This window comes from Lonchura striata, chromosome 5 (assembly GCF_046129695.1).
Source record: "Lonchura striata isolate bLonStr1 chromosome 5, bLonStr1.mat, whole genome shotgun sequence".
Lineage (NCBI taxonomy): Eukaryota > Metazoa > Chordata > Aves > Passeriformes > Estrildidae > Lonchura > Lonchura striata.
The window spans coordinates 14,399,546-14,423,703 of record NC_134607.1 but is presented as its reverse complement, the minus strand read 5'-3'; the positions used below and the strand labels follow the sequence as shown (position 1 = coordinate 14,423,703).

The window sequence follows — 24,158 nt, the reverse complement described above, 5'->3', positions numbered from 1 at the left end:
TACTTTGGTGTCAGGATGAGCCCAAAGGTGCCTTGGAAGCACTGAAGAGATGGCAAGGTGGGGCATTTCTCTCAGGTCACAGAACTTACCTGTCAGCAAACAGCCTGTGATGGTATGCAACACTAGAGTTTATTTCCTGTTCATTTACTTATTAACTTCCTTATCCTCAACTGAATCTGTTGACTTCCAACATTCATGGAAGTTCTTGAAAAGTCATTTTTGGATTATTCCTCTTCCCCTTCTCCCTCTCTTTGAATTCCATGCCAGTTCTGAGCCTTCCCACCCATTCCTCCTGTTTTTGTACTCTAGTCATTGATTTATAATTTTAAGATTTGCAGAGTCAAGCTTGAGAAAACCCTGTGCTCCTACAAGAAAAGTCCTCTTGATTCCACACTCCTCTCTGGAGCACTCGGACATCCTCAAATAGAAGCATCCCCTGATAGCAAAGCTACCCTGTGTGCTCTTCCCTGCTTCCTCTGCAGCAGTGCCTCCTACCAGACCTGCATTCCAGAGCTCCTCTGACAGCAAGACATGATGCTCTTGCACAAAAGCTTTGGATCTGGTAAAATTGAGAGCACTGAGTTACCTAAGAAGTGACTCTGAAAGGAAAGAGAGCTGGGTTAGCACACACATGGCAAAACTCAGCCACTTCAGCCCCTTTACCCAGTGTAGAAAAATTACACAGATGACTTCTGAAAGGCTGCTGTCAACAATGACAAGGGAGGTATATTGCTTTGTATCCCTGATTCTTCCTGGCATGTACAAATAAGCCCATAGTTCATCATTATATTTTGAATAACTGAACCCATCTATCATACACCAGCTAACTGTAGAAAAGAGTACATGTGCTGCTCAAGGAATTATCCTACATGCTGTCTGCTAAATCACATCAGGAAACCTCACGCCTGTTTTCTTTTCCTTGACAAATGTTTCAGTGGATAGCTTTCTGCTGGAGCCATCAGCACTAGCCCACAGCTCACTGGGGAGAGCATTAGCCAGGCATATGGAAACTGTGCTCTGTCATATGCTGCAAGGTAGCACCAGGCATTCCTGGAAATTCAGAGATTTTCCACTTTGAACAAAGTGACTTCGTGGATTAACTCTTGATCATGACGGTTGCACTTAGGAGCAGCTTGCTGGTAGCCAGCAAAAATACAAATAAAGAACAATACAGCATAAAAATCAGCAGTTTTGACAGCCAGAAGTTTGTGGCAGATTTCCCTTACAGTCCTGGTTTATTCTTTTAGGAAGGGTTCTAACATTTAAACAAGGTGCTCAGGTGCTTTGAAGCTATGCCATGAGAAACTCAGTGTTTGTGTGAGTATTAGGTAAGGGGAAATAAGATGATTTGGCCAAAACTGTGCCTCAAAAGCCCATTTGGTAACTTCAGCCTCTTCATAAAACAAATAGCTCAATCCACCAAACAACCTTTTTCTCTTACAAAAATGAAAGAGCAAATTATTTTTAATGTTGCTCTTGAGCTGGAATTAGAAAGGGTTATTTTTAGAGTGCACTTCGGTCTTCCAGTGTAGCTGTTACCTGAATTACAGTCACTTGCTCTGAAGGTCCTGATTTGGCCAGAGAACCCCACTCACTGGGCTGTTGCGTAGTCTGGAGCAGCCCTCCCTGTGTGAACTCTTAGGCTTTTGTCTTAAAACAGCTGCCTGCTGGAATGAATTCCAGTTTATGTACTTTTTATTTCAGGTAGTCTCTTCAGCTAGTCTGTTTGTTTCAGTGTCTTTGTGGCAGAATTTCCCTTATATGTAACTTACATACTAGGATGCACAAGCATGAATACTTGTTAAACCTCATCCCAGTGCAAAAAAAAAGTCATCTTACTGCTTTTTTCTCCTCTCTGTTTCTTCCTTACTAAATCAAATATTTTAAAAAATGTTTTGAAGTTATTTTGGTTACAGATATGAACAAATGAACAATAAATGAACTGCCTTTTTCCTTTGGAAGTGTCCAAGGGTTGTTCTTAATGTGATAGGTCCTTTTGGCTTCTGTCCTGCCAAGTGCTGCTGGAGGTTTGTCTGTCAATGTTATATTTTGTTCTGTGGCATGAACTGGACGAGGAAAGCCTTGGACGGAAGCTATGAAAATGGAAGCAACTACTGTCTGTATTACTTGGCAGATTAAGGCACTTTGCTGCTCTTTATTTAAAAAGGCTGTGTGTGTTAATTTACATACTTTATGATGAGATTAATTTGAGATGGATGCTGGTAGTGGCACCCAGGCTTTCTTTCAGGACTGAGCAAAGGTGGAAAGTTTACAGCCTCAGCCTTAATTTTCTAAAATGAAAAATGCTTATGTATTTCTCTGAGATGAATTTCAGTTCTCCTGAAAGTTTGTTCCTTGTTTTTTCCATGTGCCAAGTTGCATACCTATTAGGGATTGTTTCCATATTCCACCAAACAAAGAATTGTTTCCACACCATCACTCCAACTAAAGCTGTCCTGTGCTCCAGAGTTGTAATGGGGGGCCTGTGTTAGGTGTGGGTGATGGAGATGTCTCCCTAAACACCCTCATTCATTCTCCTTAAAAGATCAGCACTCTGAGAGCATGTTTTCTGTCAGCAGTATCACTGCTTGCAAACAATTGTGGGAGCAGTGGGAGCTGCTGAGTGAACTCAGGTGTTTGGACAGGGCAAATTTTGGTAAGTTCTGGTATGAATGGTCTAAGCCTCATACACAGCAAAAGGAAGAATAATAGTTAAGGTCCAAATCATCCACTGCAGAAGAGCTTACAGGTGGTGATTAGGAAGAAAAAATGTACCTCTACTTCATGCCAACCACCTTCTGCTTTGCATCCTGGACATTCAGTAAGCACCCCACAAACAGGCACCTCAAACTCAGTGGGAAGAGGGATCATTCCATAACCTGGATAGGCAGGGCTTCCTGCCCTGTAGGCTCAGGACATGCTTATGTCAACTCAGGGAACTGATACAGAGAAGAGAAAAACATTTTCTTTTCTTATTTTAAACATCACTGAAAGGGAAAATAGCAGATTGTAGTTATATGGGGACATATATTTTTATTTCCCTTAAGATAGACATGGGGAGGGGGGTGAGGTAGAGAGAAAGAGGGCCAACACATGTGCTAATTAAAGAATCCAGTCCTTCAGCAGAGTGTGTGTCACTGAGAGCCAAGTGTTTCTGGAGGAAAGGGGACAAATGCAATTAAACATGTCATTTTTGAAGGACAGATTTGTGTTGCTGCATGTGAAATGTGCATTGCATTCTTCCCTAAACAGTAGAAGAGATGCTTAACTTACAAACAAGTCACAAGCAAGAAGATATTCGTACAACAGTTTGAAGTTAATCAAATCATTCATGTGCATCCAATGTTGTAGGAATGAAAAATCTGAACTTATTTGAGGCAGCTGAGAATAACGCAAATGAAAATAAAAATTAGTCACACTTCTACATGAAGAAATCATGTAAGAGTCCATTTCAACAAAGATGCTTATGCAGCTCCTAAAGGGCATCTTCTGAACAGTTCAGGAGTAAAGTGCTGTGCAGAGTTTGGTCAGGGTGTAGAAGAGAGTGTTGCTTTTAGCAGCTACTCTTACCCACACTGAGTAATTTGTTATCCATCACCAAAAGGAACAGAATTGCTTCTGAACAGCTGGAGGTGGGTGCTTTAACAGTATTTGCCCCTCAGTGGAAAATTTGGAAAATGTCTTTTTTACATATATATATATATATATATATATATATATATATATATATATATATATATATATACACACACACACACACAGAGATGATGGGAAATGCATTGAGATATTTACTTTGGAGAGAGGAAAACTTATATAAAAGTTGATGCTAATAAATATGTAATGAACAGCTGCGGAAATGAAATTGGGGGAAGTGTATGAAGAGAAAATAGATAGAACTAATAGCAGCTGCCACTTTAGGGGCTTAGGTTTGCTGAAAGTATGGATTTATGTTACTTGAGAAATGGTGTGAGCCTTCTAGATTAAGCAAGAGTCATGTGCGAGGGGAAACTCTGAACTTTAATATTTCTGTCTGGATGCAGGGGCATAAAGGACAAAAATAAATACATTCTTCCCTGATTCTGGCATTCTCTAGGCCACGAATGTCTAACTTTGCAATCTTAATGTTGCTTTAAACTATTTTCCCTGTATAGCTATTTATATTGTGACCCAAAGCACACATTACTTTTTACAGAAAATAGAACTGTAGTTGTCAAGTGTTTGCAATCTAAATTTGTGGAAGTCACAGCAGGAGCTAGTAACAAACACTGGGGGTAACTGTTAAAAACATACTGCTTGGTGCTTAGGTAGCTGTGGTAACCATAGTATGTTCCTAAAAGTAGATAGGAGAGCAGAATTTAGGTGGAAATACTACAATTATGATCAAGCTGAGGATCCTGGAAATATCAACTGTGACTGTATGAATGCAATGTCTTTGTGTGGTTGGATTTGTTATGGTCAAGTCATAAAGGACACACACAGATTTGTGAAGATGCTGGCCCAGGCTTGAACTGCTTGAATTGGTTCCAAGTTTGCCAACAAATTCCCTTTGATATGGTAAGCCATTTAGGGCCAGATTTTTCAAAATAAAGATACATTGAGGCACTTTTCAAAATCAAAAAGCTCTACAGGCAGCTGTGGGTGTCCCAGTTTCCCACTTGGACAGCAGATTTACTATGAGTTGCTCATCATGTGCTCATACAGGTTTTTGCATTGTTAAGTTCTTTAGGGGTGGTCTCTATTTTGGATTTTCAGTGGCAGCTAGGAAGGTTTCCTTGTGTGGTGCTTTGACACTGGCCAAGCACCAAGCACCACAGTTCCCACTCACTTGCCTTCCCCTGCCACAGCTGGGCAGAGGAGAGGAAAAAATTAATGAAAGGTCACAGTGTGATCAGTTGACAGTGGCAACAGTATGAAAAACCAGGATTTGGAAGATTGTGTCTGTATCCTCCAGACTCACATCATAAAATAGATAAGGAGTTACAAGGTGAAATTGTAGCTCTTTAAACCCATTGGGAATTTTGTGAGGATTTAAAATACAGTTTTCTCCTTTAGGATATTACAACTGAGAAGAGGTCATAATGTAGAAAGGCTGGCCAGTGGAGAATCTTGACAGCTGTGTGAATTACTAGATTGTTGAAGAGGTGTTTCTTTTTATGGACATATGGACAAATTGAAGGGCCTGGAAAATAGCTCTGACTTGCAGTCCATTATATTCAAATTAGAAATGCAGTATGAAGAAGTTACAATCCAGAAAATATTGGAAGGTGTGCAAGCTATATAATAAAAAACATTTGAGAGATTTAACTGATGTAGTAATATCTTGAAAAGGAAAAAAAAAAAAAAAAAAGGAAACACCTTAGATGTAAAACTCAGAAGGAGAGCCTGTATTCAATGCCACTTGAAGCAGTTGTATCCTAGCAATTCTAGTTAATAATAATAATAAACATAATGAGTTAAAATGTAGTAGTTAAATGAGCCATAAAAATGAAGAGTCCATAATTTGTATGACATTGTGTCAGGTAATCGGATTAAAATAAACTAATGTTTGCATTTATTTGTGTTTAGGAGAAAATGAAGTGTAGCTGAGTGCTGTTACATACGTTCCATACTGGAATGAAAAACACATTGTTTTGACTGTGTTATTTCTATATCCATGCAAACCATCCTCATCGCTCCATAGTTTTTACCTCCCTAATGCAAATAGGGTTGTGTCATTTGAAATTAGGGGCTATAAGGCCCCTTGGAGAGTTAAAGAGGAGCAGCAATTTGAAAAAAAAAATGAAATGCAGCAATCAGATTTAGGAAGAAAGGGCATTTTCCTGGTAAATGTTTTCCTAAATGGGAATTTTTCAGTGTGGTGTTTTGCTCATGTGTTTGGCAGTCACTTGGAATCAAGTGCAGACTTAAGCTACATTGTGGGCTTGGCAATGACAATTTGTGTGTGTGTGGTGCTTTAGTTATATTAGCCCTGGAGGCAGAGTTAACACTTGCAGTGGGACAAGAGTATTTGCAGTCATCAGAAAACTGTGCAGTCAGCTTCAATAACATCACTCCATTTTTTTCACTTTTTTTTAACATTTTTTTTGGCAGCAAAGCACTTAGTAGAACCATCTGTCTTTCTATTAGTGTTTTTGAGTCCTGTTTTGAAGCTTCTTCACTTGGCAAAGTCACTTTCATCCTTGGAAACCATTTAAAAAAAAAGTTCTGTGGCTTTTTGCCGAAGAAGAGTACTATGCAAAAATTCCTCATGGCTGTTCATTTTTGTTCTAAAAGAATATAGTTACTTTGTCTTAAAAAAAAAAAAAAGCAAACCACAAAACCTCAAACAAAATGAATGAAAAATAAACACATGAATAAAAGGCAGGTATTGGACAGCTCTAGGATAACTGTGTGCAGATAAAGAACAAATCACATTTTATATGTTTTGTTCTTCCATAAGTCAGTTGAAAATATGTATGCCTTCTAATCAGCAGGATCAGAATAGAAAGACAAATATTGAAGTAAAAAACAATGGATCAAGCTGGTTCAGTAAGTGGAGCTACATCTACTCTGTCTTCCAGCCTCAATCTTAATCTCCCACTGCAAGAATTTCTGTCAACAGTGCTCTTGAACTCTATCCCTGAAAATTGTTTCAGACTATACAGTCAGCACACACATTGATGTTGCCAGCTCCAAGCATAAATTGAAAGGGATGGTAATCCCAAATTTTGTATCACTGTTTTGCCTGGTAACGGTGTTGGGTGAACCAAGACATGGCCTGGATTTTAAGGAGATTAAATGAAAATAGAATTAAGTACAAATGGTGTATTCTGAACAGTGGCAGCCAAGGGCTGGTGCAGGTTCTCTTTTGCCAGTTCAGCTGTCAGGCAGCAATGTAGGGAGTAGCACCTTCTTGCACCCCTCAGCATAGAAGATTGTCTGTTGATACTCTGATTTTCTGAGTTACTTAAGGCCACTAAATAAATTGTAGTTTTCAAAGATGTATCCATCTCTGATGCCTCAGCTTTACAGCAACACTAAAATCTAGATGAGCTCTCTTAAAAACTGAGCCAGTCCTTCTTCACTGACCAATCTGGTCAGTACAGTGGGGGTTTTAAATTTAAACTAGTCGTTCAGCATTTTAATCCAGCAAACTCTGCGTTTCTCATCTGTGTGAAATAAAGAGACAGCTTCCATTTCTATCAATTATAAAAGCTATTAACAGAACTGGGTAAAAGCAAAAGCAGTAGACGTTGTGCCATGGCCCACTTCCAGCTTTGATGACTAATTTCTGCATGGCTTTAGTCCCCTGCACTATCCACTTACAATATAATATTTTCCACTTCCTGACTTGCATGGCTGTGTAGAGTTGCTGTGCAAAGTTGAATGCCTAGCACTTCAGACATAGCAGTTTTATTTGTGAATAAGGGTCTCAGCCTTTTTTCTGGCCATCCTAGAGACTTTATCTTTCCACGTGTACAAATAAGTGCAAGTGTATGAGCAGAAAAATAGTATTGGCTGTGCAGTGTGCTACTTATGCACTTATTTTTCCTTTCTGAGGGAGGTCTCTTTGCGTTTGGGCTTAGTCAGGGTGAAAGCTACTGTCTGAAACAGATACTGCTACAAAGTTCAATAAAAGAGAAGAAAGTACCCCCCTATAGCCAGAGAGATAAGACAGTCATGATGAACTGTGGGGGGAATAATTGAGATACAGATGTGCCTTTGTGAAACATTTCAGTTTATTTTGGATTCATGTAATTCATATGAAGTGTTTGCTAATGAAGATGAAGTTCAACAGTTGATGCAGCTGGAACACCCCAAAATGAAGAGGTGTATTCAGAGCAGATCTCTCAGATGAGAAGTGAAAGAAAGCATATTGCCAGACATTGTCCTCCCCAGAAAATTCTGTGTTTGATTTTCCCTCTCCTGTTCAGCAGGTCCAGGGTCAGCTGCCTCCATTAATGATTCCCGTATTCCCTCCAGACCAGCGAACCCTAGCAGCAGCTGCACAGCAAGGATTCCTCCTTCCTCCTGGCTTCAGCTACAAGGCGGGATGCAGTAAGTCCTGGAGATTTTTTTAGCTGGAAGTGGGTATTTTAGGGCACACTTACATGCCAGTCTGTATAGAAATAACACCTTATTGATGGACAAAGCCATTAACTTGCAGAGATGAGTGTGAAACAGGGGATTAGTTGTTACAGTATGAGAAAAGCTTGTCAGAGATGAAGCATGTGTTTCTACATAACAGCCAAACATCTGACACAAGAGGTGGATTTGTGCACCTTCTCTGACAGGTCTTTCTGACAAGTGAACATGCTCATGACCACAAACTTGCATCTGAAGAGAAGCTATTTGAAACTTCCCAATAAATTTCAACATGTTGTAAGAAAACATGTTTTTTCCTGAAGCAGACTGCTTGCTATTTGTGAACTGAGGGCCTATTCTAGTCTCTTTCTTCACACAGAGCTCACATTAATCTCAACGGAGGTTCTGCACAGAGATCAAAGATAGCATATGCCTTTCAGTTTGATGGACTAACACAAACTCTGAGGATATTTGTGAGAGCCTAACACTTAAAAATGTAGCATCTACTTTTTTAATCTTTGAAAGATTTGTATTGTTCTCTACATTCTGCAGATTTTTTCTGTATTTTATTTATGTCTTCTATAGGATTTCATCTTCCTGTCAACATGATGGGAATAAGTACAAGTTAAGAAATAATGAAGGAACTTTATTTCTGTGAATAAACTTAGCTAGAGCCTGAATTTCATAGACTTGTGTTCCTGCACTTGTAGAACGCTTCTGCCATCAGTTTTCTACTGAGTCAGCCAGGACTTGCTTGTTCTACCCTTCTCTGTCTCTAGTATGGGTGTTTGTTATGTCCATGTCACTGTATCCAACTGTATCCTTGACTAACTCATTAATTCATCAGTTCGTCTAAGTTACTGAGCACTTGCCACTGCTGCATTTTTGTAAACTTAGAACATAAAAAGATTGCTTTAATTAAACTGGCTTAGCCCACAATTTCAGATTTCTTTCAGCTTCTGAACATCACAGACACAGTACTTGAGCACTAAGTTTCTTCGGCCACTAACACCTTTTCCTGGTATTTTAAAGACTGGGACCACTATTGCAAATACTGTTTCGAAGACTTCACATCTCTCAGCAGCTGCAGCGCCAGGACGTAGTCTCATTCAGTTCTTCCAGTGATTTCACACACTCAGTCTCTCTCAGCTGGGAGAAGTAGCGATTCACATTACAAAACGTGTAGCTGTGAGCCACGCTGAGTACGCATGCCATCATAACTGTGGGTCTGGAAAAGGTCAGCAGAGCACACCGTTAGACATATCTGGCAGATGATATTATTTCCATGGTAGTGAAGGCCAGTTTGGGTAGAAGGAGTTGAGGTGGTTTTTTCCCTTCTTTGTACTGCATGCACGTTAACTCCACGATAGTTCTGTAGTTCCTCACATCTATTAAATAGATATGACATTATGTGTTTGTGTAACCCTGAAAATTGAAAGGCAAAAAGAGCAAAGTTTCTGCTGCTTCTGGCAGTAAGGCTTGGAATTAACAGTGTGCCGAGATGTAAGACTGAGCAGGAGCCAGTGGAAAAAGACAGCTCTGTGTTTGGTGGTTGCCTGGCATGTTTGTCTGAGTTTGACTGAAAAGCTGAGGAGAAGTGATCAGTGGTCCAAAGCGTTTCTTCCTTTCACTCAGCATCTAGAGTAAAAAAAACTCGCATACACGTTTAGCTACACCTGGAAAACTTCACCTAGCTGCCTTCAAACCACAATCTGTTCACGTCAAGTCATGTTTGTGATAGACAACTGAAACATATTTCTCCATTTTTTTTGTTTGCCCTACTGCGTATCAGTCCACTTGGCAAAGTCTATAACCCAGAGAACTTTGGATAAAATTTTGTTAAGCACCTGAGTGATTAAGAGACTAAACCTTCCTCTTAAGAGTGACAAAGACACTAGGATCTAAGTCTTAGGGGTATTTACCAAATTCTTGTACTGCAAACTTCAGTGCAGTCATCTGTGCTGGCTTGAACTGAGCTGAAGTGGGTTTTAGTACAGCATTGTACTGCAGCAGAGAATGTACAGCAGATTATTTGCTCAGCTGCTGGATGTGTTAAATGCCTGATTTTCACCGAGTTTGCTTTTGGGAGCAAAGCCTTCCTAGGAACTTCTGAAGATCCCACCAGTATCATCTGTACATGATTGCCATTCTATGTTTTAAGATTAGTTTATGTGCCTGATAAAAATGGAATCTCACTTCTACATCTTCCCAGTCCCTTTGGAAAACCTGCCCTTCTTTCTGGACTGATTACATGTTTCAGAATTATTTTCTGTGGCAGATTGGTGGAAATTCTCTAGTGATTATTCTGCTATTTATTAGTATTAACAACCTGCAGATAGCAATGATAAAAAACTCCATGTGACTATTCAGTTTCATTCATAAAGAACAAAAAGCTATAAAAAGTTTTTGTATACTGTTCCTCAAAAAAAAATGAGATTTGAAAATTTGGGGGAGAAGGAAAAGAGAATTATTGCAACAACCAATATTTTCATAACTAACTAGTGATGCAGAGCTCCTTGACTTTGGGTATCTGTTGGAGACACATTCAAAGGGAGATTTCTACTGCTCTGCACCTTGCCCCTGTGAGTAGTCAGGTCTCCAGAAGGAGACATATGGGCCAAGCTTCCTGGTTAAGCATTCTCAAACTTGCTCCTGTCCAGGCTGGGTCAGCAAGGACTCTGTCAAAATTGCTTAAACTGAGATTGTTCTTCATGGAAACATGTTGGGAAGGGATTAAAGAAGCAGCCTGGTCACAGTGGTAAGCTTTGCAGGAGGCTGTGGTTGGAGCTGTTGGCCTCTTCAGCCATCCCAGCTAGAATGTGTGATCAAGACTTAGGGTGTGGAAAAGAGGAAAAGAAATAATGAATCGTTGTACTGCTGATTTATTTTCATTCAGCTTAGATAACAAAGCCTAATTTAACTTATTCAGTGCTTTCTGATCTACCTGTACCTCCCAAGAGAGGGTGAAATGTGAGTCCCCCAATGGTTTCAGAGTGTGTAAGTAGGAGGGTTCCTGAGGCAGTACTTACCAAAGGACTCAAGACTCACCAGACAGAGGCTGTAAAGAAGAGCACTGCTTTCTCTACACTTGCTTTGTTTTCTGAGCATTTAGACTGAAGACAACACAAAAATAATTGTAACAGTTAATAGCAGTGATCCATTTAGACTCCTTCCATGGCAGATACCTATGGAAGAACAGGGCAGAATTTTACTGGTACTTCATCCCCCATCCTTTGCCAGGTTGTAGTGACTGAGGACTTAGGGACCTTCTAACCCAGTGGTGGCATCACTGTAAGATGTGTTACGGAAAACAAAGAGGTTTTCTCTGGTTGGTTCCAGCCTGATGGAAAACATTCTAGAGATATGAAATGCTCAAAAAAATCCAGCACTATCAGTCTCTATTATGTGCAGAGCAAATGATTCAATTATGCTTTTCCAAATATTTTTCAAAATTGGGTAAATAAAGGGAGGAGAGGGGTAAATATTTTCTCCATGGTTACATGGCAGGTCATGGTCTTTGGCTTCCAATTTGATGTACTACATTTCCTTTTCTTTCTTTTTCTCCATAGCAGATCATGCTTAGGAGTGGCTTGGGTTTTCATTTTGTTTTGTTTTTTTTAAACAGATGGTTTGCATTACATAAGGGACAATTTACACAAGTTGACACTTCCCCTTTTTTCTCTATGGCATATTGTGTGGTGGTAAAGTTGGCAGAGATGAAGGGAGGAACTTCTATTAGAATTACATTTTTATTTGAGAAAAAGATTCATAATCTGTGGTTCCAGTTAATTTTTAACCTCCATACCTAGATATAATTGCATGTATAAAATATTTAATATTATTATTATTATTTACAACCAAAGTACTTTTTGTTGGCAGTATGTGATGGGCTATATATATAGTCCCCAATTAGCAAGGTAAATACTGATTACATACTCATTTGCCCTGTACTTAGTTATTCATGCAATGTGCGCTATTTGAAATTTAAATGTTTTGATTTTTCATGCAAACCTCTTTATATGTATTTTATTATACACATAGTACTTAATATTTATATAGATATATAATGCAAATCTTTTTATAAAGGGCTGATGTTTCAAGGTTAGTTGTTAACTAAGTTAGTGACGGGCAGCATGAGCCAATTTGAGGAGTTGACCCCAGTATCCCAACTATTCAAACTGGTTTTAGCAGCAGGAGAGCACCTTCCATTTCAGCTAATGCTAAAATCAAACAGAGTCTGATTGCTGCATTTCCCAGAGCTTCTCTCACATTTGGGCTCCACTGATTGTCTCAGGTCATTTACCCCTTCTTTGCTTCTCATTCCATAACCTTATCACTTGTTACTGCTGCTAGTTCAGCCCTACTTGTGGTACTTACCAGATAATAGACACAACTCCCAGGATTTTAGCAATGGCAAGGGAAATGTCAGCTCTGCTGCGGTCTGAGGAGCTGTTGCTGTTGACTTCACTGAAGTCAGATTTCACACCAGATGATGCAGATCTGCTAGGGCCACTCTTAGAAATAATTAGAATTTATTTAGAGCTAATTAATATTTGAGAAGTGCTTTGAAAGCATAAAAATGATGTAAGTGATAGAAGAAGTTTTGTATTGTGCCCTTTAAAAACTGCATAGTTCTGCCTCTGAGCAAGCTGCTCATCAGTCTTAGGTAGTATGATCCTTTTATTCATGCACATATGTATGGATTTGTATGTGGAATATTAAGGCATGGCTGTATCTCCTATGCAAGAGATACTAAAAGAAATGAAATAAGCATCTGGGGAAGAACAAATGAATCCTTCTGGGGGCTGAGATACAAAAAAGGCAGAAGGAGTTAGGATGAGAACAGTGTTCTCTGGGTCTTCATCAACAAATCTAAGGATCAGCATGGGCAGAATGTTTCCATGCTTCTATATTTGCAGCACTGTTTGCCAGTAGTGTCCAAGTCAGCTGCACAGAGTAGCCCAAATTTTGATGGATCTTCCCCAATTATTGATGCTAAGTAAGATTAATTTAGGAAACTGGACTTCAACACTTCTAAAAACATTTGATCATCGTGTTAAAAAGGAAGGAAATGTTGACTTTTACCTAAAGCAGTGGGGTGTGTCCTATCAGTCCTCAGGCTTTTCAGAATGACTGAAGCTATTGAATTCCACACAGTTTTTTTCTGTAGAAAATGAAGAACAGCTCACTTTGTTTTCTAAACTAAGGCGTGCAAAAAATTGAATTATTTGGAGATTTTTAGGATTTGTTTTCTTTTCTCAGGAAGCAGTAGTTGCCAAGTCTGTATTTCCAGAAATGGGATTTACCTCAAGTACATTTTCCAGGTTACTGGCAAATTCTGAGGAATAGATAGCCTTTTATTTGCTGGTACCTGCGTTTTTTTATGGCAATATGACAAATTTGGGAAACAAGAATTATTTTTCTTTGCCTATTTGTCCTGTGCTCTGTGGATAATTTGTTGTAAAAAATCATATTGTGTTTGCAGTCACATGTCATCAACACAAGGTTTTTTGAAAGGACTTTAATCACTATTTCAACCATATCCAATTGGGGGGGAAATCTGAATATACAATAGGTTCATTTTATATGTCTTACATATCAGCTTGTTGCTGCTGGAAGTGTTCTAAATAATTTGCAGAAATTTATTGATGAAATATCTGATTACCTATTAAAATTGGCAGAATATGAGAAATTAACAAGTCAAGCCTAATAAAATTGAAATATGCTGAATTTACCGTTCATCTGTGTTCTGAACAATAATTCTGATGTCTGATAAAAACAAAGCTCTCAGTTAATTAGTTCCTCACATAATACAATAAAATTAATATTTAGGAGTTAAATACTATAAACTTCCTCAGGGAAAATTGCTGATGTGTCTCTGTTTTTCGGTCAGTCACACGTTTCATGTTTAATGGAGTATTATATGGATTGTCTTATATTTTACTTGTGCACCGTGTCCATGTTTCTGTCTTCTAAAGAGACTTGAGTGCTAATTTCTGATTTAACTGTGTCAGCTGACATGCAGGTCACTGGCAATCACCAGATCACATGGAAAAAATATTGGCATTGCTGTTTTTTTTAATCAGGATGACAAAAATAAAAACCATGTGTTGTGAAGACCACATACTGTAGCTTTTGATAAAGATGCTAGTCATCTTTCAGGGCTACTGTTCATGCCTTGGAAAAGAATGAGCACATGACTAAACCCTCATGTTTCCCCCAGGATGAGGAAGAGTAATGGCATTGGGGATTGACACAGCAAGAAGGACAAATTTTGGTAACAGCTTTGCCTCTCAGCATCCAGGAGAACGTGATGGTTCTGTGAGGTTGCAAATGTAGCAGAAGGAGACAAGGCTGCAGAATAGAACAAGACAACTAAAGACTGTTTCTAAATGAAAGAGTTCCATAGCTCCCAATCTCTGTGTGGCTTCTCCTAATAATTCCGATAAAAACCAAGCAGACAAGGAAAACAGTAAAAACAGGCTGGTAGTTTCAGCTCAGTTTCTAGTCCATGAAAGATGTCTGGTGCTACTTCAGTATTATCCATAGCTGGGCAACAGAATAAAGTCCTGGTTTTTTTAATTCATGAGCATCTACAAACCTTTGTGGAGATACTTTGGCTTTCCTTGGAAGCTGGAGGTTTTTAATAAGTGTAATTTATTCTACAGGTATAGAAAAAAACATTAGAAAATGTGTATTTTGAAATCATAGGACTATTCTGCTTGGCAGGGATCTCTGAAGGCTTGCAGTCCAAACTCTTGCTTCAGGCAGGGTCATCAAGGAGTTAGGATCAGATTGCTCAGGACTTTAGCTGGGGCTTGCAAATCTCCAAGGACAGACAGTGCATCTGTTTGGACAGCTCTCAACATCTGGCTGTCCTTGTGGGGAAGATCTGATCCTCTCTTGGTACACCTTATGTCCATTGGCTCTTGTCCTCCAAGCAGAGCCCACCAGAAGGGGCCTGGCCCCTCATGTTGATCACCTTGTGGGGTGGGAATGCTGCTCTTAGATCCCCCCAAGCATGTCCCTTCTGTAGGCTGACTTGTTTCTCTAAAACACAAAACAGACTAACCTCTCAGCCCACAATGTCCAGAGCTATCCTCAGAGAAAATCAAGGAACCAGTTTGGATTTCTTTTTGGAAGCCATTGGTGGTGTCTTCTTCATATTCTTCTTATTAATTGAAATTCATAAGCTCTAGAGGCAGAAGTCAGGGAACACTGCTCATGTCTTTCACAGCCTCCCATTACTTTTACTGCATGTCCACCATCACACCAAGAGAATGAAAGGAAAATGAGGTTGAGAATAAATGAGTGGGGAGAAGAGATGCAGTGCCTTGCCTGTCAGTTGGCCATCAGCTGTGATTATTCATTATAAATACAATCAAGTGATAGATTGAGTGTAAAATTATTGTGGCTTTTTCTAGAACTTGTCAAAACTGGGGGGAAGAGAATATAGAATTCTTTCTCATTCAGCAGAATGTACTGTAAGAAAATGGTTATTTTGGTATTTTTCATTATTATGAATTTAGTTGAGCATACTAGTCTTGGAAATGATTATTTAAGAGTTATGTTCATGCTCTTCATATTCTTTACATTGTTTTCTTTTCTCTTCTTCCATGATCTCTGACTTTTTTTTCATTTGCTATCCCTGAAAGATAGGTAGGAGTAAAACAATGAGTTTTTAAAAAATCATGGGAAATAAATGCCCTACTTCTCCTCTTCTGGTATCCTTTTTTTAAGAAAAGCAAATTTCAGGGGGAAAAAAAAAAAATCACTGTTCTATTGTTTCATATAATCAGGTTCAACTTTAAAATCCTGTCAAAACATTATAATTTAACATTAGCATGTAACTTGATTTATATAGCAAGTAAGACAATTGTGCCTGCTCTGAAGAGCCTGCAGCCTGTCAGGAGACAAGACAAGACACTAGGGGGGATTACACCATGAAGGAAAATAAATGAGATGAGTGACAGAAAAAGGAAAAAAAACATCTTAAGGGTTTTGGTGAATGGTGCAACAGACATAATGTTAGCTCTTATGTTTTATTTTCACTTTTAAGGAAAAAAACGTCCTAATGTTTTTTAACGTAAAAAAAGCTCCTTTGATAAAATTTTGTAAAACATATAAGTTGTTTAAGAGCCATTGTTGTATTTCCACAAGTACAGAATCATTTCACACCTATGAGCTGGTAGCCAGTCAGTTGAAAATCAAGTTCCTAAACACAGGGCTGTTATTTTGTGTGTTGGGACAGGATGTCCACTTGGCTCTGTACCACAGCTTAATTTCTGCAGAAAAGTGTTTTCAGTGGAGGATCATAGGAGAGTTCATAGAAAGAGTGGTTTGAAAGTGAATTTACTTCATGAAAAATCCTCTTGTAAGCAAGATCTTGGAAGATTATTTTGGGCAAGGATGAAGGTGTGATTTGAAATTGAAAGAAGTTGCAGTGCATAAATTATCATGAAAGGGGTTCTGGGTATGTTTGTGGAAGATGGACCAGAAGAAGGATAGAGAAATAAAGTACTGGCACAGAACTGAGGACTCAGCCTTGTGCTCTGCCCTGATCCACTGGCACTGCCCACAGTGGGCACCAATAATTGTCCTCTGTATTCTAATATTACCCCTCCAGCATTCCCCCTCAGCTCCCCTGGGCTGAGATTTTCCCTCTCCTTCTTTAGCTGCTGCATCACCAGTGCATAAATCCTGTGTTCTCTTTATGTATCCAGCCTTGAGTAATTCTTTTTCAAAGTGATGTCACCAGCTAGCTGGGAAATAATTATGTATTAGGCAATAATGCATCAGCTAATGAAATTATTTTACCTTGTTGTCACCATAAAAATCTCAGCCTTTGAACTGCTTCAGATTTTACCATATTGCCTACTAAAGAAAAACAACAATAAAACTTCTCTCTGATGCTTTGTTTGTACCAAAAGTCTACACATAACAAGAGAGGTAGTTTGGAACATTAAATGGTTGCACAAAATGTTTCTTTTGGTAGCTGAAAGATGCTCCTGCCTGCATGCATTTGATTAGTAATGAATTCTGTAAATGGAAATGTAATATGGTTGTTTGAGATTTTATTGGTGTTTTCAGTGGTACAGACTTGTGAGTGGCTTGGGAAATATCTATTTCTGAGAACTGTATGTCTTGTCTCACATTCCTAAAATGTTCGAAGAGCTTGGAAAAAAAATGTAGCTACTTTTTACATCTAAAAAAAGGTATTTACTGAAGATGTAATAGTTAAGACATGCATTTCCCAGATTTCAGAATTAGCTGAAACTGTTTCGTCAATAAATTCACTCTGATACGGGAATAAATTCAAGGATAAAAGATGTAAAGATGTATCATGTTCTAGAGTAACGACAAAAAATGTGTATTTATCAGATAAGACCTGAGATCTTTGTTAGTATTTTGAGGGCTGGCAGTTGCTCCTGCACTGTGTGATGTCAATATCTGAGTGCTTCATGGGTAGGGCCCCAGAACCTTCCCTGCGTCTGGAGAGTTGTCTGTGGGTTTGAATCTTGGCTCTTCCACTGGGCTATTGGTGGGAATAGTGGGATTTATGAATTAGCATGATGGACTGAGGCTGTGTGGAGAAAAATGTGGGAGAGTGGATGGAAGCTGATCTTTTAATATATGTGTTTTCATGCAAATAATTCAAAACTAGAAATTTAATGGGCTGTAAGAATCAGCATCCAACTGACAAAATTTCCCTCTTTTTTTTTTAGTTGAAAAATTTAAAAAATTACCTTTTTTCATGGCTTTTTTTTTTTTTTTTTTTAATCAGAATGTCTTCTTTAGGAGAGAGTTTTGGAATGATGCTGAGATCATTCTGTGGTGGTGTGGAAGCAGCTGAACACCATTGTCCCTGACTCTCTGACCACTGTTCCCTTTTTCTCTGTGTCTCCATGTGTCTAAGGCCACTGCTTAGGTCACAAGATAGCTCTTCAGAAAATGTAAAGTTAGATTTTTGATTCAGTCCATGATAGGAAAAGGAAGGTGGGTGCCTCAGAAAGCAAAATAAAATTAGAAAGTGTAAAACAATGGCATTCTCTGGGGAAGAAACAGAAAGCCAAGTATGTCAGGAAATCTGTTGCCCATTGACAAATAAATAAATAGAATTGTTGTAGCCTGAGGCTGGTGCACAGACATTTGGGAATGGGGATGCCTGGGTGGACATTTTGGTTTGCATTGCTTGTCTGGTCAGCCTTGAGTGACTGTGGGGCTTCAGTCAACAAAGCATTAATTAAGATGGTCTTAAATATAAACATGCACTGTTATTTAAGTTTGATATCTGTTAAGATGCTTTGGCAGCCCAGTTGTTGTTGGTCCTCCATTACTAGAAGTTGTGATACTTAATTCTTACCAGGAGGAGATAAAAATCCTTGAATGAGAACATCTAACTGAAGAAGGTTACATTATAAAAGGGGAAAATAAACATTAGGCACTTACCTGAACGTGTGTACACCAACACAGCTTATTTCTAACATTTTTAAAAATATACCTAAATTTATTTCCCTTTGTTTTCAGTCTCTAGTAACTAAGGCTTGATAGCATTTGAAACTTTAATTCAAAATTAAGTATTAATGGTGGTACATAACACCCTGCATTACCTCCTTAATTGTCTTTTTTATTTTTTCGCTCAGTTCATTCAAAAAAGCACAATAAAGGGGCAAACTTTTAATCTAGCTTTTTAATGATAGTACAGCAACATGACAGATTGTTCTACTTTTTCCATAGTCTGTTTTTGTGCTACAGAAGTTGGGCATGCCACCAGAACATAGGGACATGCAGAAATGCTCTAGTGAGCCTTATTTGGGTGGAAAGTGTTAAAACATTTTATCACCTAAAGAAGCAATATAACGTGTGTAACGTTCTTATTATTTTTGCTAGCTTTCCTCATAGTATTGTGGATGGGATAGTAAGAAGTTTATTTTAACAAATCAGAAGTGTTAGAATTGACCAAAAGTGAGTTCTCCGTATCATTAAAACATGATGGTCTCCTTCTCAATTTTTGCCATTTCAGGTAATTTTCCTTTACAAATGCCTGCAATTTTTCTTAAAACCTTTACTGGTTCCCTTTAGCTCATTAAGCACAATGCAGTTCTTACTAAAACTTGAAGTAGTTTTCCTTCAGAAGCAAAATTGAATCTCAAGTCATAAAGTAGAGTTGGTGCAGGGATTTCAAAGGCTTGTGTCTGATTTCTTAGCTTCACGTGCTTTTTCCTGTTGCAGGATCAAACCCTGCCACTAAAGTGAGATTTTTTTTTTTTTTTTCTCCTGAAAGAAAACAGTAGTCAATTGAGTACCATTTCTACTCTGCATGAGGCTCAGTTTGCTAACAGTGAGCAGAGTTTAGTTAACTTCATATTTTGGACAAGCTTGTAAATTTGTTCCCTTCTAATGCTGTGATCTTATCAAGGTTGTACTGTTTTCCTTTTCTTCTCCTCCACCCCCATCTTCTTTCTTTCCTTTTTTTGAAGTGCAGCCTTCTGATCAATGTGCACTTTTTTTTTTCTCTATTTCCCTAAATACATCATGAAAAAGGATGAGGTTTCCGCCTTAATTGGTTGTGCCTTTTATTCACATTCCTCTCTCAGCCAGAATTGTGAAAAGAGTGTTAGTAAAAGGCTGCACAATAGAGCTTTTCATTAGGCCTCAACAAGGCACACAAAAGAAGGCTTTTGGAAAGAGTGAATGCAGGACTTTAATTTGCAGGTGGAGAGTAGATAAAAGGTGCTGACGCCTCTATTATTCTCTTACTTAGGTGACCCCTACCCCGTTCAGCTGATCCCAACTACCATGGCAGCTGCTGCCGCAGCAACACCGGGCTTAGGCCCACTCCAACTGCAGGTAAGTCCCAGTACAATGTAGAGGAGGCAAAGGTTAAGTAAATATGAAAACCAGTTTTCTCTTCCTTTGGAACACAATGCAATTAACAGGGGTCTTCGGGCTGTTGTCTTCGTATAAAATTTGCATCTGAAGCAAAAGAGTCATCAAACGATAACACATTTTCTTTTCACCTAGCTGGAAGTTTTTGTTACTTTTTTTGTTGTCCCTGTTGTCAAATTAACTACTTTTAGGTTTGTACTTTGAATTTCCTCATAGCAGTACATTTGCTGTTCATAGTGATGCGGTTTAACCCCAGACAAGAACTCAGTACGACACAGCCACTCTCTGTGGCTGAACATTCCCAAAAGTGGGGTGCATCAGAGAATTGGGAAATACAAGGCAAAACCTATGGGTTGAGATAAGAATAGTCCCATAATTGATACCAAGTAAAATACAGCAGTAGTCATAGCAACGATTGTAATGGAAAAGAGAGAATAATAAAACCCAAGAAAACAGTTGCTCTCCACCTGCTGACCAGTGCCCAGCCTGTCCTCAAGCAGTGGTTGACCCCTCCTGAACAAGTGTCCCCAGTTTATTAACTGAGCATGACGTTCTCTGCTGTGGAATATTCCTTTGGCCAGTTCAGGGCAGCCATCCCAGCCTTGCTGCCTCCCAGTATTCTTGTGCAGCTTCTCACAACTTGAGAAATCCTTGATTTAGGGTAAGGACTACTTAGCAACAACCAAAACATCGATGTGTTATCAAACGTTATTCTCATCCTAAATCCAAAACACAGCACTGTACCAGCTACTGAGAATAAAGCCAGTGCTATCCCAGCTGAAAACAGGACACTTTCTCATTAGATTCTTCTCCTGCAGGCTGTAAAATACCAAAAGGAAGTGGGTTGTCGGGCAGAAGAGCTCTGTCCTGACAAGCACTTTTAAACTGCTTAGAAGTCATTAACATGATTATGTCCTTTTAGGCCATAAGCTCTTCAGAGCAATAACTGGCCCCTCCTACTGTGTTTTATGGTACCCAGAGCATTTTAGGCACTGCTGTATTGCAGATAATTAGTGATTATTCTAATTTAACATGGACAATTAGAAAACAGGTGGGAAGATACTGAAGGGTTTGAGGTTTTTTTCAGCTACAATAAAGAGTTGACCTGGTAGCCAGATGTATCTGTCTCTGTATCTGAGACTGTCAGTATTCTGGATTTTAGAGGCATTAGGCTGTCCATGGGTCTTAATGATAGCAAGTCTTTGGATATTCCTGACCAGCCACACAGCCCTTGTCAAATTACTGGAATTAAGCAAATGTGGTGTCCATTGCCACAGGGTGAATTTTGCTACCTGTCATGTATGCTGGGCTGGTAGAAGGAGGCCAAGTAATATTTGGGACTGAGAGAAAATCAAGATCCAAATCATCTCTAATTCTGCAACGTCTGGATTGCTACTCTCTTCTACTAACATGAAAAGCCCCAAGCTCTCCACTTCAAATGCATCTCCCTGCTCATTGTTATTTGCCAAGTCACATGGAAGAACAGAGCTTTATACCTGCTTGGAAAGGCTCAGCCTTTATGACTGGGATGTGTGAAATGCATTCTCCAGCTCAGCTTGGCCCGCATCAGTATGAAGTAGACATCAGATATTTCAGTTGTTTGGCCAGCATATTAGAGCTAGAGTGGGACATAGTTCTGGGGAAGATTTTTTTTTTAACTTTATTTTATTTTAACACAGCCAGCGGAAGTTAGCTGAGTTTCACAGAAATAGCTGCCAGTGTGTAAGCTGACATATTCCATGCACCACAGAGGTTAATACATTCATTCCTATTGTGCCTTTGTATGAAAAGCAACATTGTCTGTGTGTTAGTTTCTGATTCTCTGAGTTACAAATACTGTAGGCGGCTTAAGAATCATGGGAGCCATAGAAGTCATCCATGTGAAATGAATTTTGAGGCGTTTCAGTATTGATAAAGTGCTTTTAATAGCCAAACACACATGAACAGACATATGGAAGCAAGAGGGAGGGGAAAAGGAAAAGCAAACATGGAGCTAGCTAGCAATTCGAAAACAACACTAATTCTAATTCTTAGCTTTTCAATCATTCAAGCTAGTCCTAAAATGCACCAGTGCTCCAGTGAGATAGTAGGATGGTTTACTTTCATTTCAGGACCAGCTTTGGGCTGTGTATCTATGCATGCTGTGGGCTGAAGTATCCTGGTTAAAATAGGCTTTATCACAATAACAGTTTTCTTGTTAAAAGATGGGCTTTGTGCAAAAGTGACTGCAGTCATAAGTATCTTAGGATGAGTTTAGGTTATGGAAAAGTTGAGAACCTCAAAGGTCTCTTGTTTCTGTGCTGAGAACATTAAAATGAAAATATTGACCAAATTCACCTCTGTTGTTTTGCTGCATGTCTGGAATTAGAGGGACAGTTTGGCAGCCAGTCAGTGGGAGAGGCTCAAATTACCAACTTAGCAGACTCTCTTAAATTTTTCAGATCTGATCGCTAAGGGTACATACAGGCTAGAAATAAATTGAAGCTGATTTTTCTTCATGTCTTAACAGTGATTTTTAGCTATCATTGCAATCTGTCTGATAGAAATTGAACATGCCTCTTAACTTCTGGTGTCATTTGAAAGAGTCAGGCCAGATTTGCTTCTGGAAAGGTTTTATCATACAGGATTCAAACTAGATGCCCACCTATGCTAACATGAATGGAGTGCAACTTAGTTGCTAGACTAGAAAGACTGTGCCTTCCAAACTCTTTTCAAATCCAGTTTAGCTCAGTGATGACTTTGAGTCATAAAGAAAGATTCATGATGTTTTTGGTCCAAACCCACCTTTAAATGGCTTTGCAGTCTCTTTCAAGGAGGAACTCTTCTTACTTCAGATGTTCCCCTGCATTACTTATAGTTCTGGTGTCCCCTAAACACCCTCTGTCATCTGGTCATCAGACAGTAAATGGTCAGAAGAGTGGCGTGTTCCCTCTTCTTTCTCTATCCTCCCTATCACTCATCTTTCAGACTTTTGTGTACTTAAAGCAGGGGAGATCAAAGGACCTGACACAATGCTCAGTTTGTTGCTCCCAGCAAAATTCGATACACAGCATTATCTCAGTGAAGACAAAGCCAAGGAATTTTTCTTGTTTGTTTATGAACAATAAACGCGTCTTTGTTATTTCACTAGAGAATTTTAACTCAGGTCACGGCTTTAGTAGTGTACTGTGAGATCAACAGGAAGTACTCTTTTTATCCCTGGTTGTCAAAATCAAATTTTTGTTTTTGTAAATGAAATGCACACTGTATTTATAAAAGAAGAGCTAGCACCTGATTGCTTTCCCATGGCAAAGAACCTCTTTGTCAGTGAAAATGCAGTCCCTCATTCTGAAGTCCCCTGTTGGTTTGGAGTGATGGATTTTTAATCCAAAGCCCCTGTTCCTCTCCCCACCTCTGAATCCCCACTGGGGTGTACAGACTCTGCCATCTGATATTTGCCACTATTAGCCACATGGGATTGCCTTGATTTCCAGTATCCACAGAGAGACTGATGGCTCAATGAGGATGGAAGCTAAAACTTGCATTGTTAGATGTTGTAAAGGAAGTAGAGAGATGGGGCTGTGTTGGAAAAGCTGGAACTGCCATGGTGCAGGCTTGAACCTTGTCCTCTGATAAAGTGCTGTCTATCAGCCCCATGTATTCACTCATTCCCACTTTTAATGACAAAAAATGCCACTGGGGGAAAAAAAGTGGTTTTAGCTTTGCTCTGTTACTGAGAAAACTCAGTCCTGAACGTTACTGCGGTAAAATCCCTCTGGGTAAGCACACGGGTTTCTTACATCAGCTTTTTCCCCACATAGACATCATCTGGTCTTGTTCTTCAAGAGTGGTGCAGGTTGGCAGTTATGTTTCAAATACATGAGAGAAAAGCTGAACGTAAATTGACACTGTGTTTTACTGAAATAGGGTAATGATTCAAAAGTACTGCTGTATGCCTTATATGATGTTTTCTATATCGCTCAGCAGACAAGGGAATCAAGTCCCTCCATCTTGAAGATCAACATTCAAACCTGTAAATGTAGATGTGGTGTAACAAGTTTTGCACAAACTAAACTGAAGGGTTTATTCTGGTGCCAGTCATTTTGGGCATACCTAAGTATGAAATAGATGTTTCCATAAGTCTGAGCAAATTCTTTATATTCTGAAAGTTTCTGTTCTGATACAAAGTATTTTGTGAGTAGTTTCTGAGCATTAGGAAATAGGGG

General features: G+C 39.1%; 1 protein-coding gene across 17 annotated transcripts in view; it reads left to right on the top strand.

Moving 5' to 3' along the window:
• SOX5 (SRY-box transcription factor 5) overlaps positions 1–24,158 on the top strand; it is a 609,634-nt gene that overhangs the window by 504,320 nt on the left and 81,156 nt on the right. For 12 of the 17 annotated variants that reach the window (XM_077783333.1, XM_077783325.1, XM_077783327.1 and 9 more), the window contains 2 exons: positions 7,914–8,037; positions 19,829–19,914. In XM_077783333.1, the coding sequence (XP_077639459.1) occupies positions 7,914–8,037; positions 19,829–19,914 (210 nt within the window). The remainder of the gene's footprint in view (positions 1–7,913; positions 8,038–19,828; positions 19,915–24,158) is intronic. The other 5 variants (XM_077783330.1, XM_077783332.1, XM_077783321.1 and 2 more) reach the window with 1 other exon arrangement.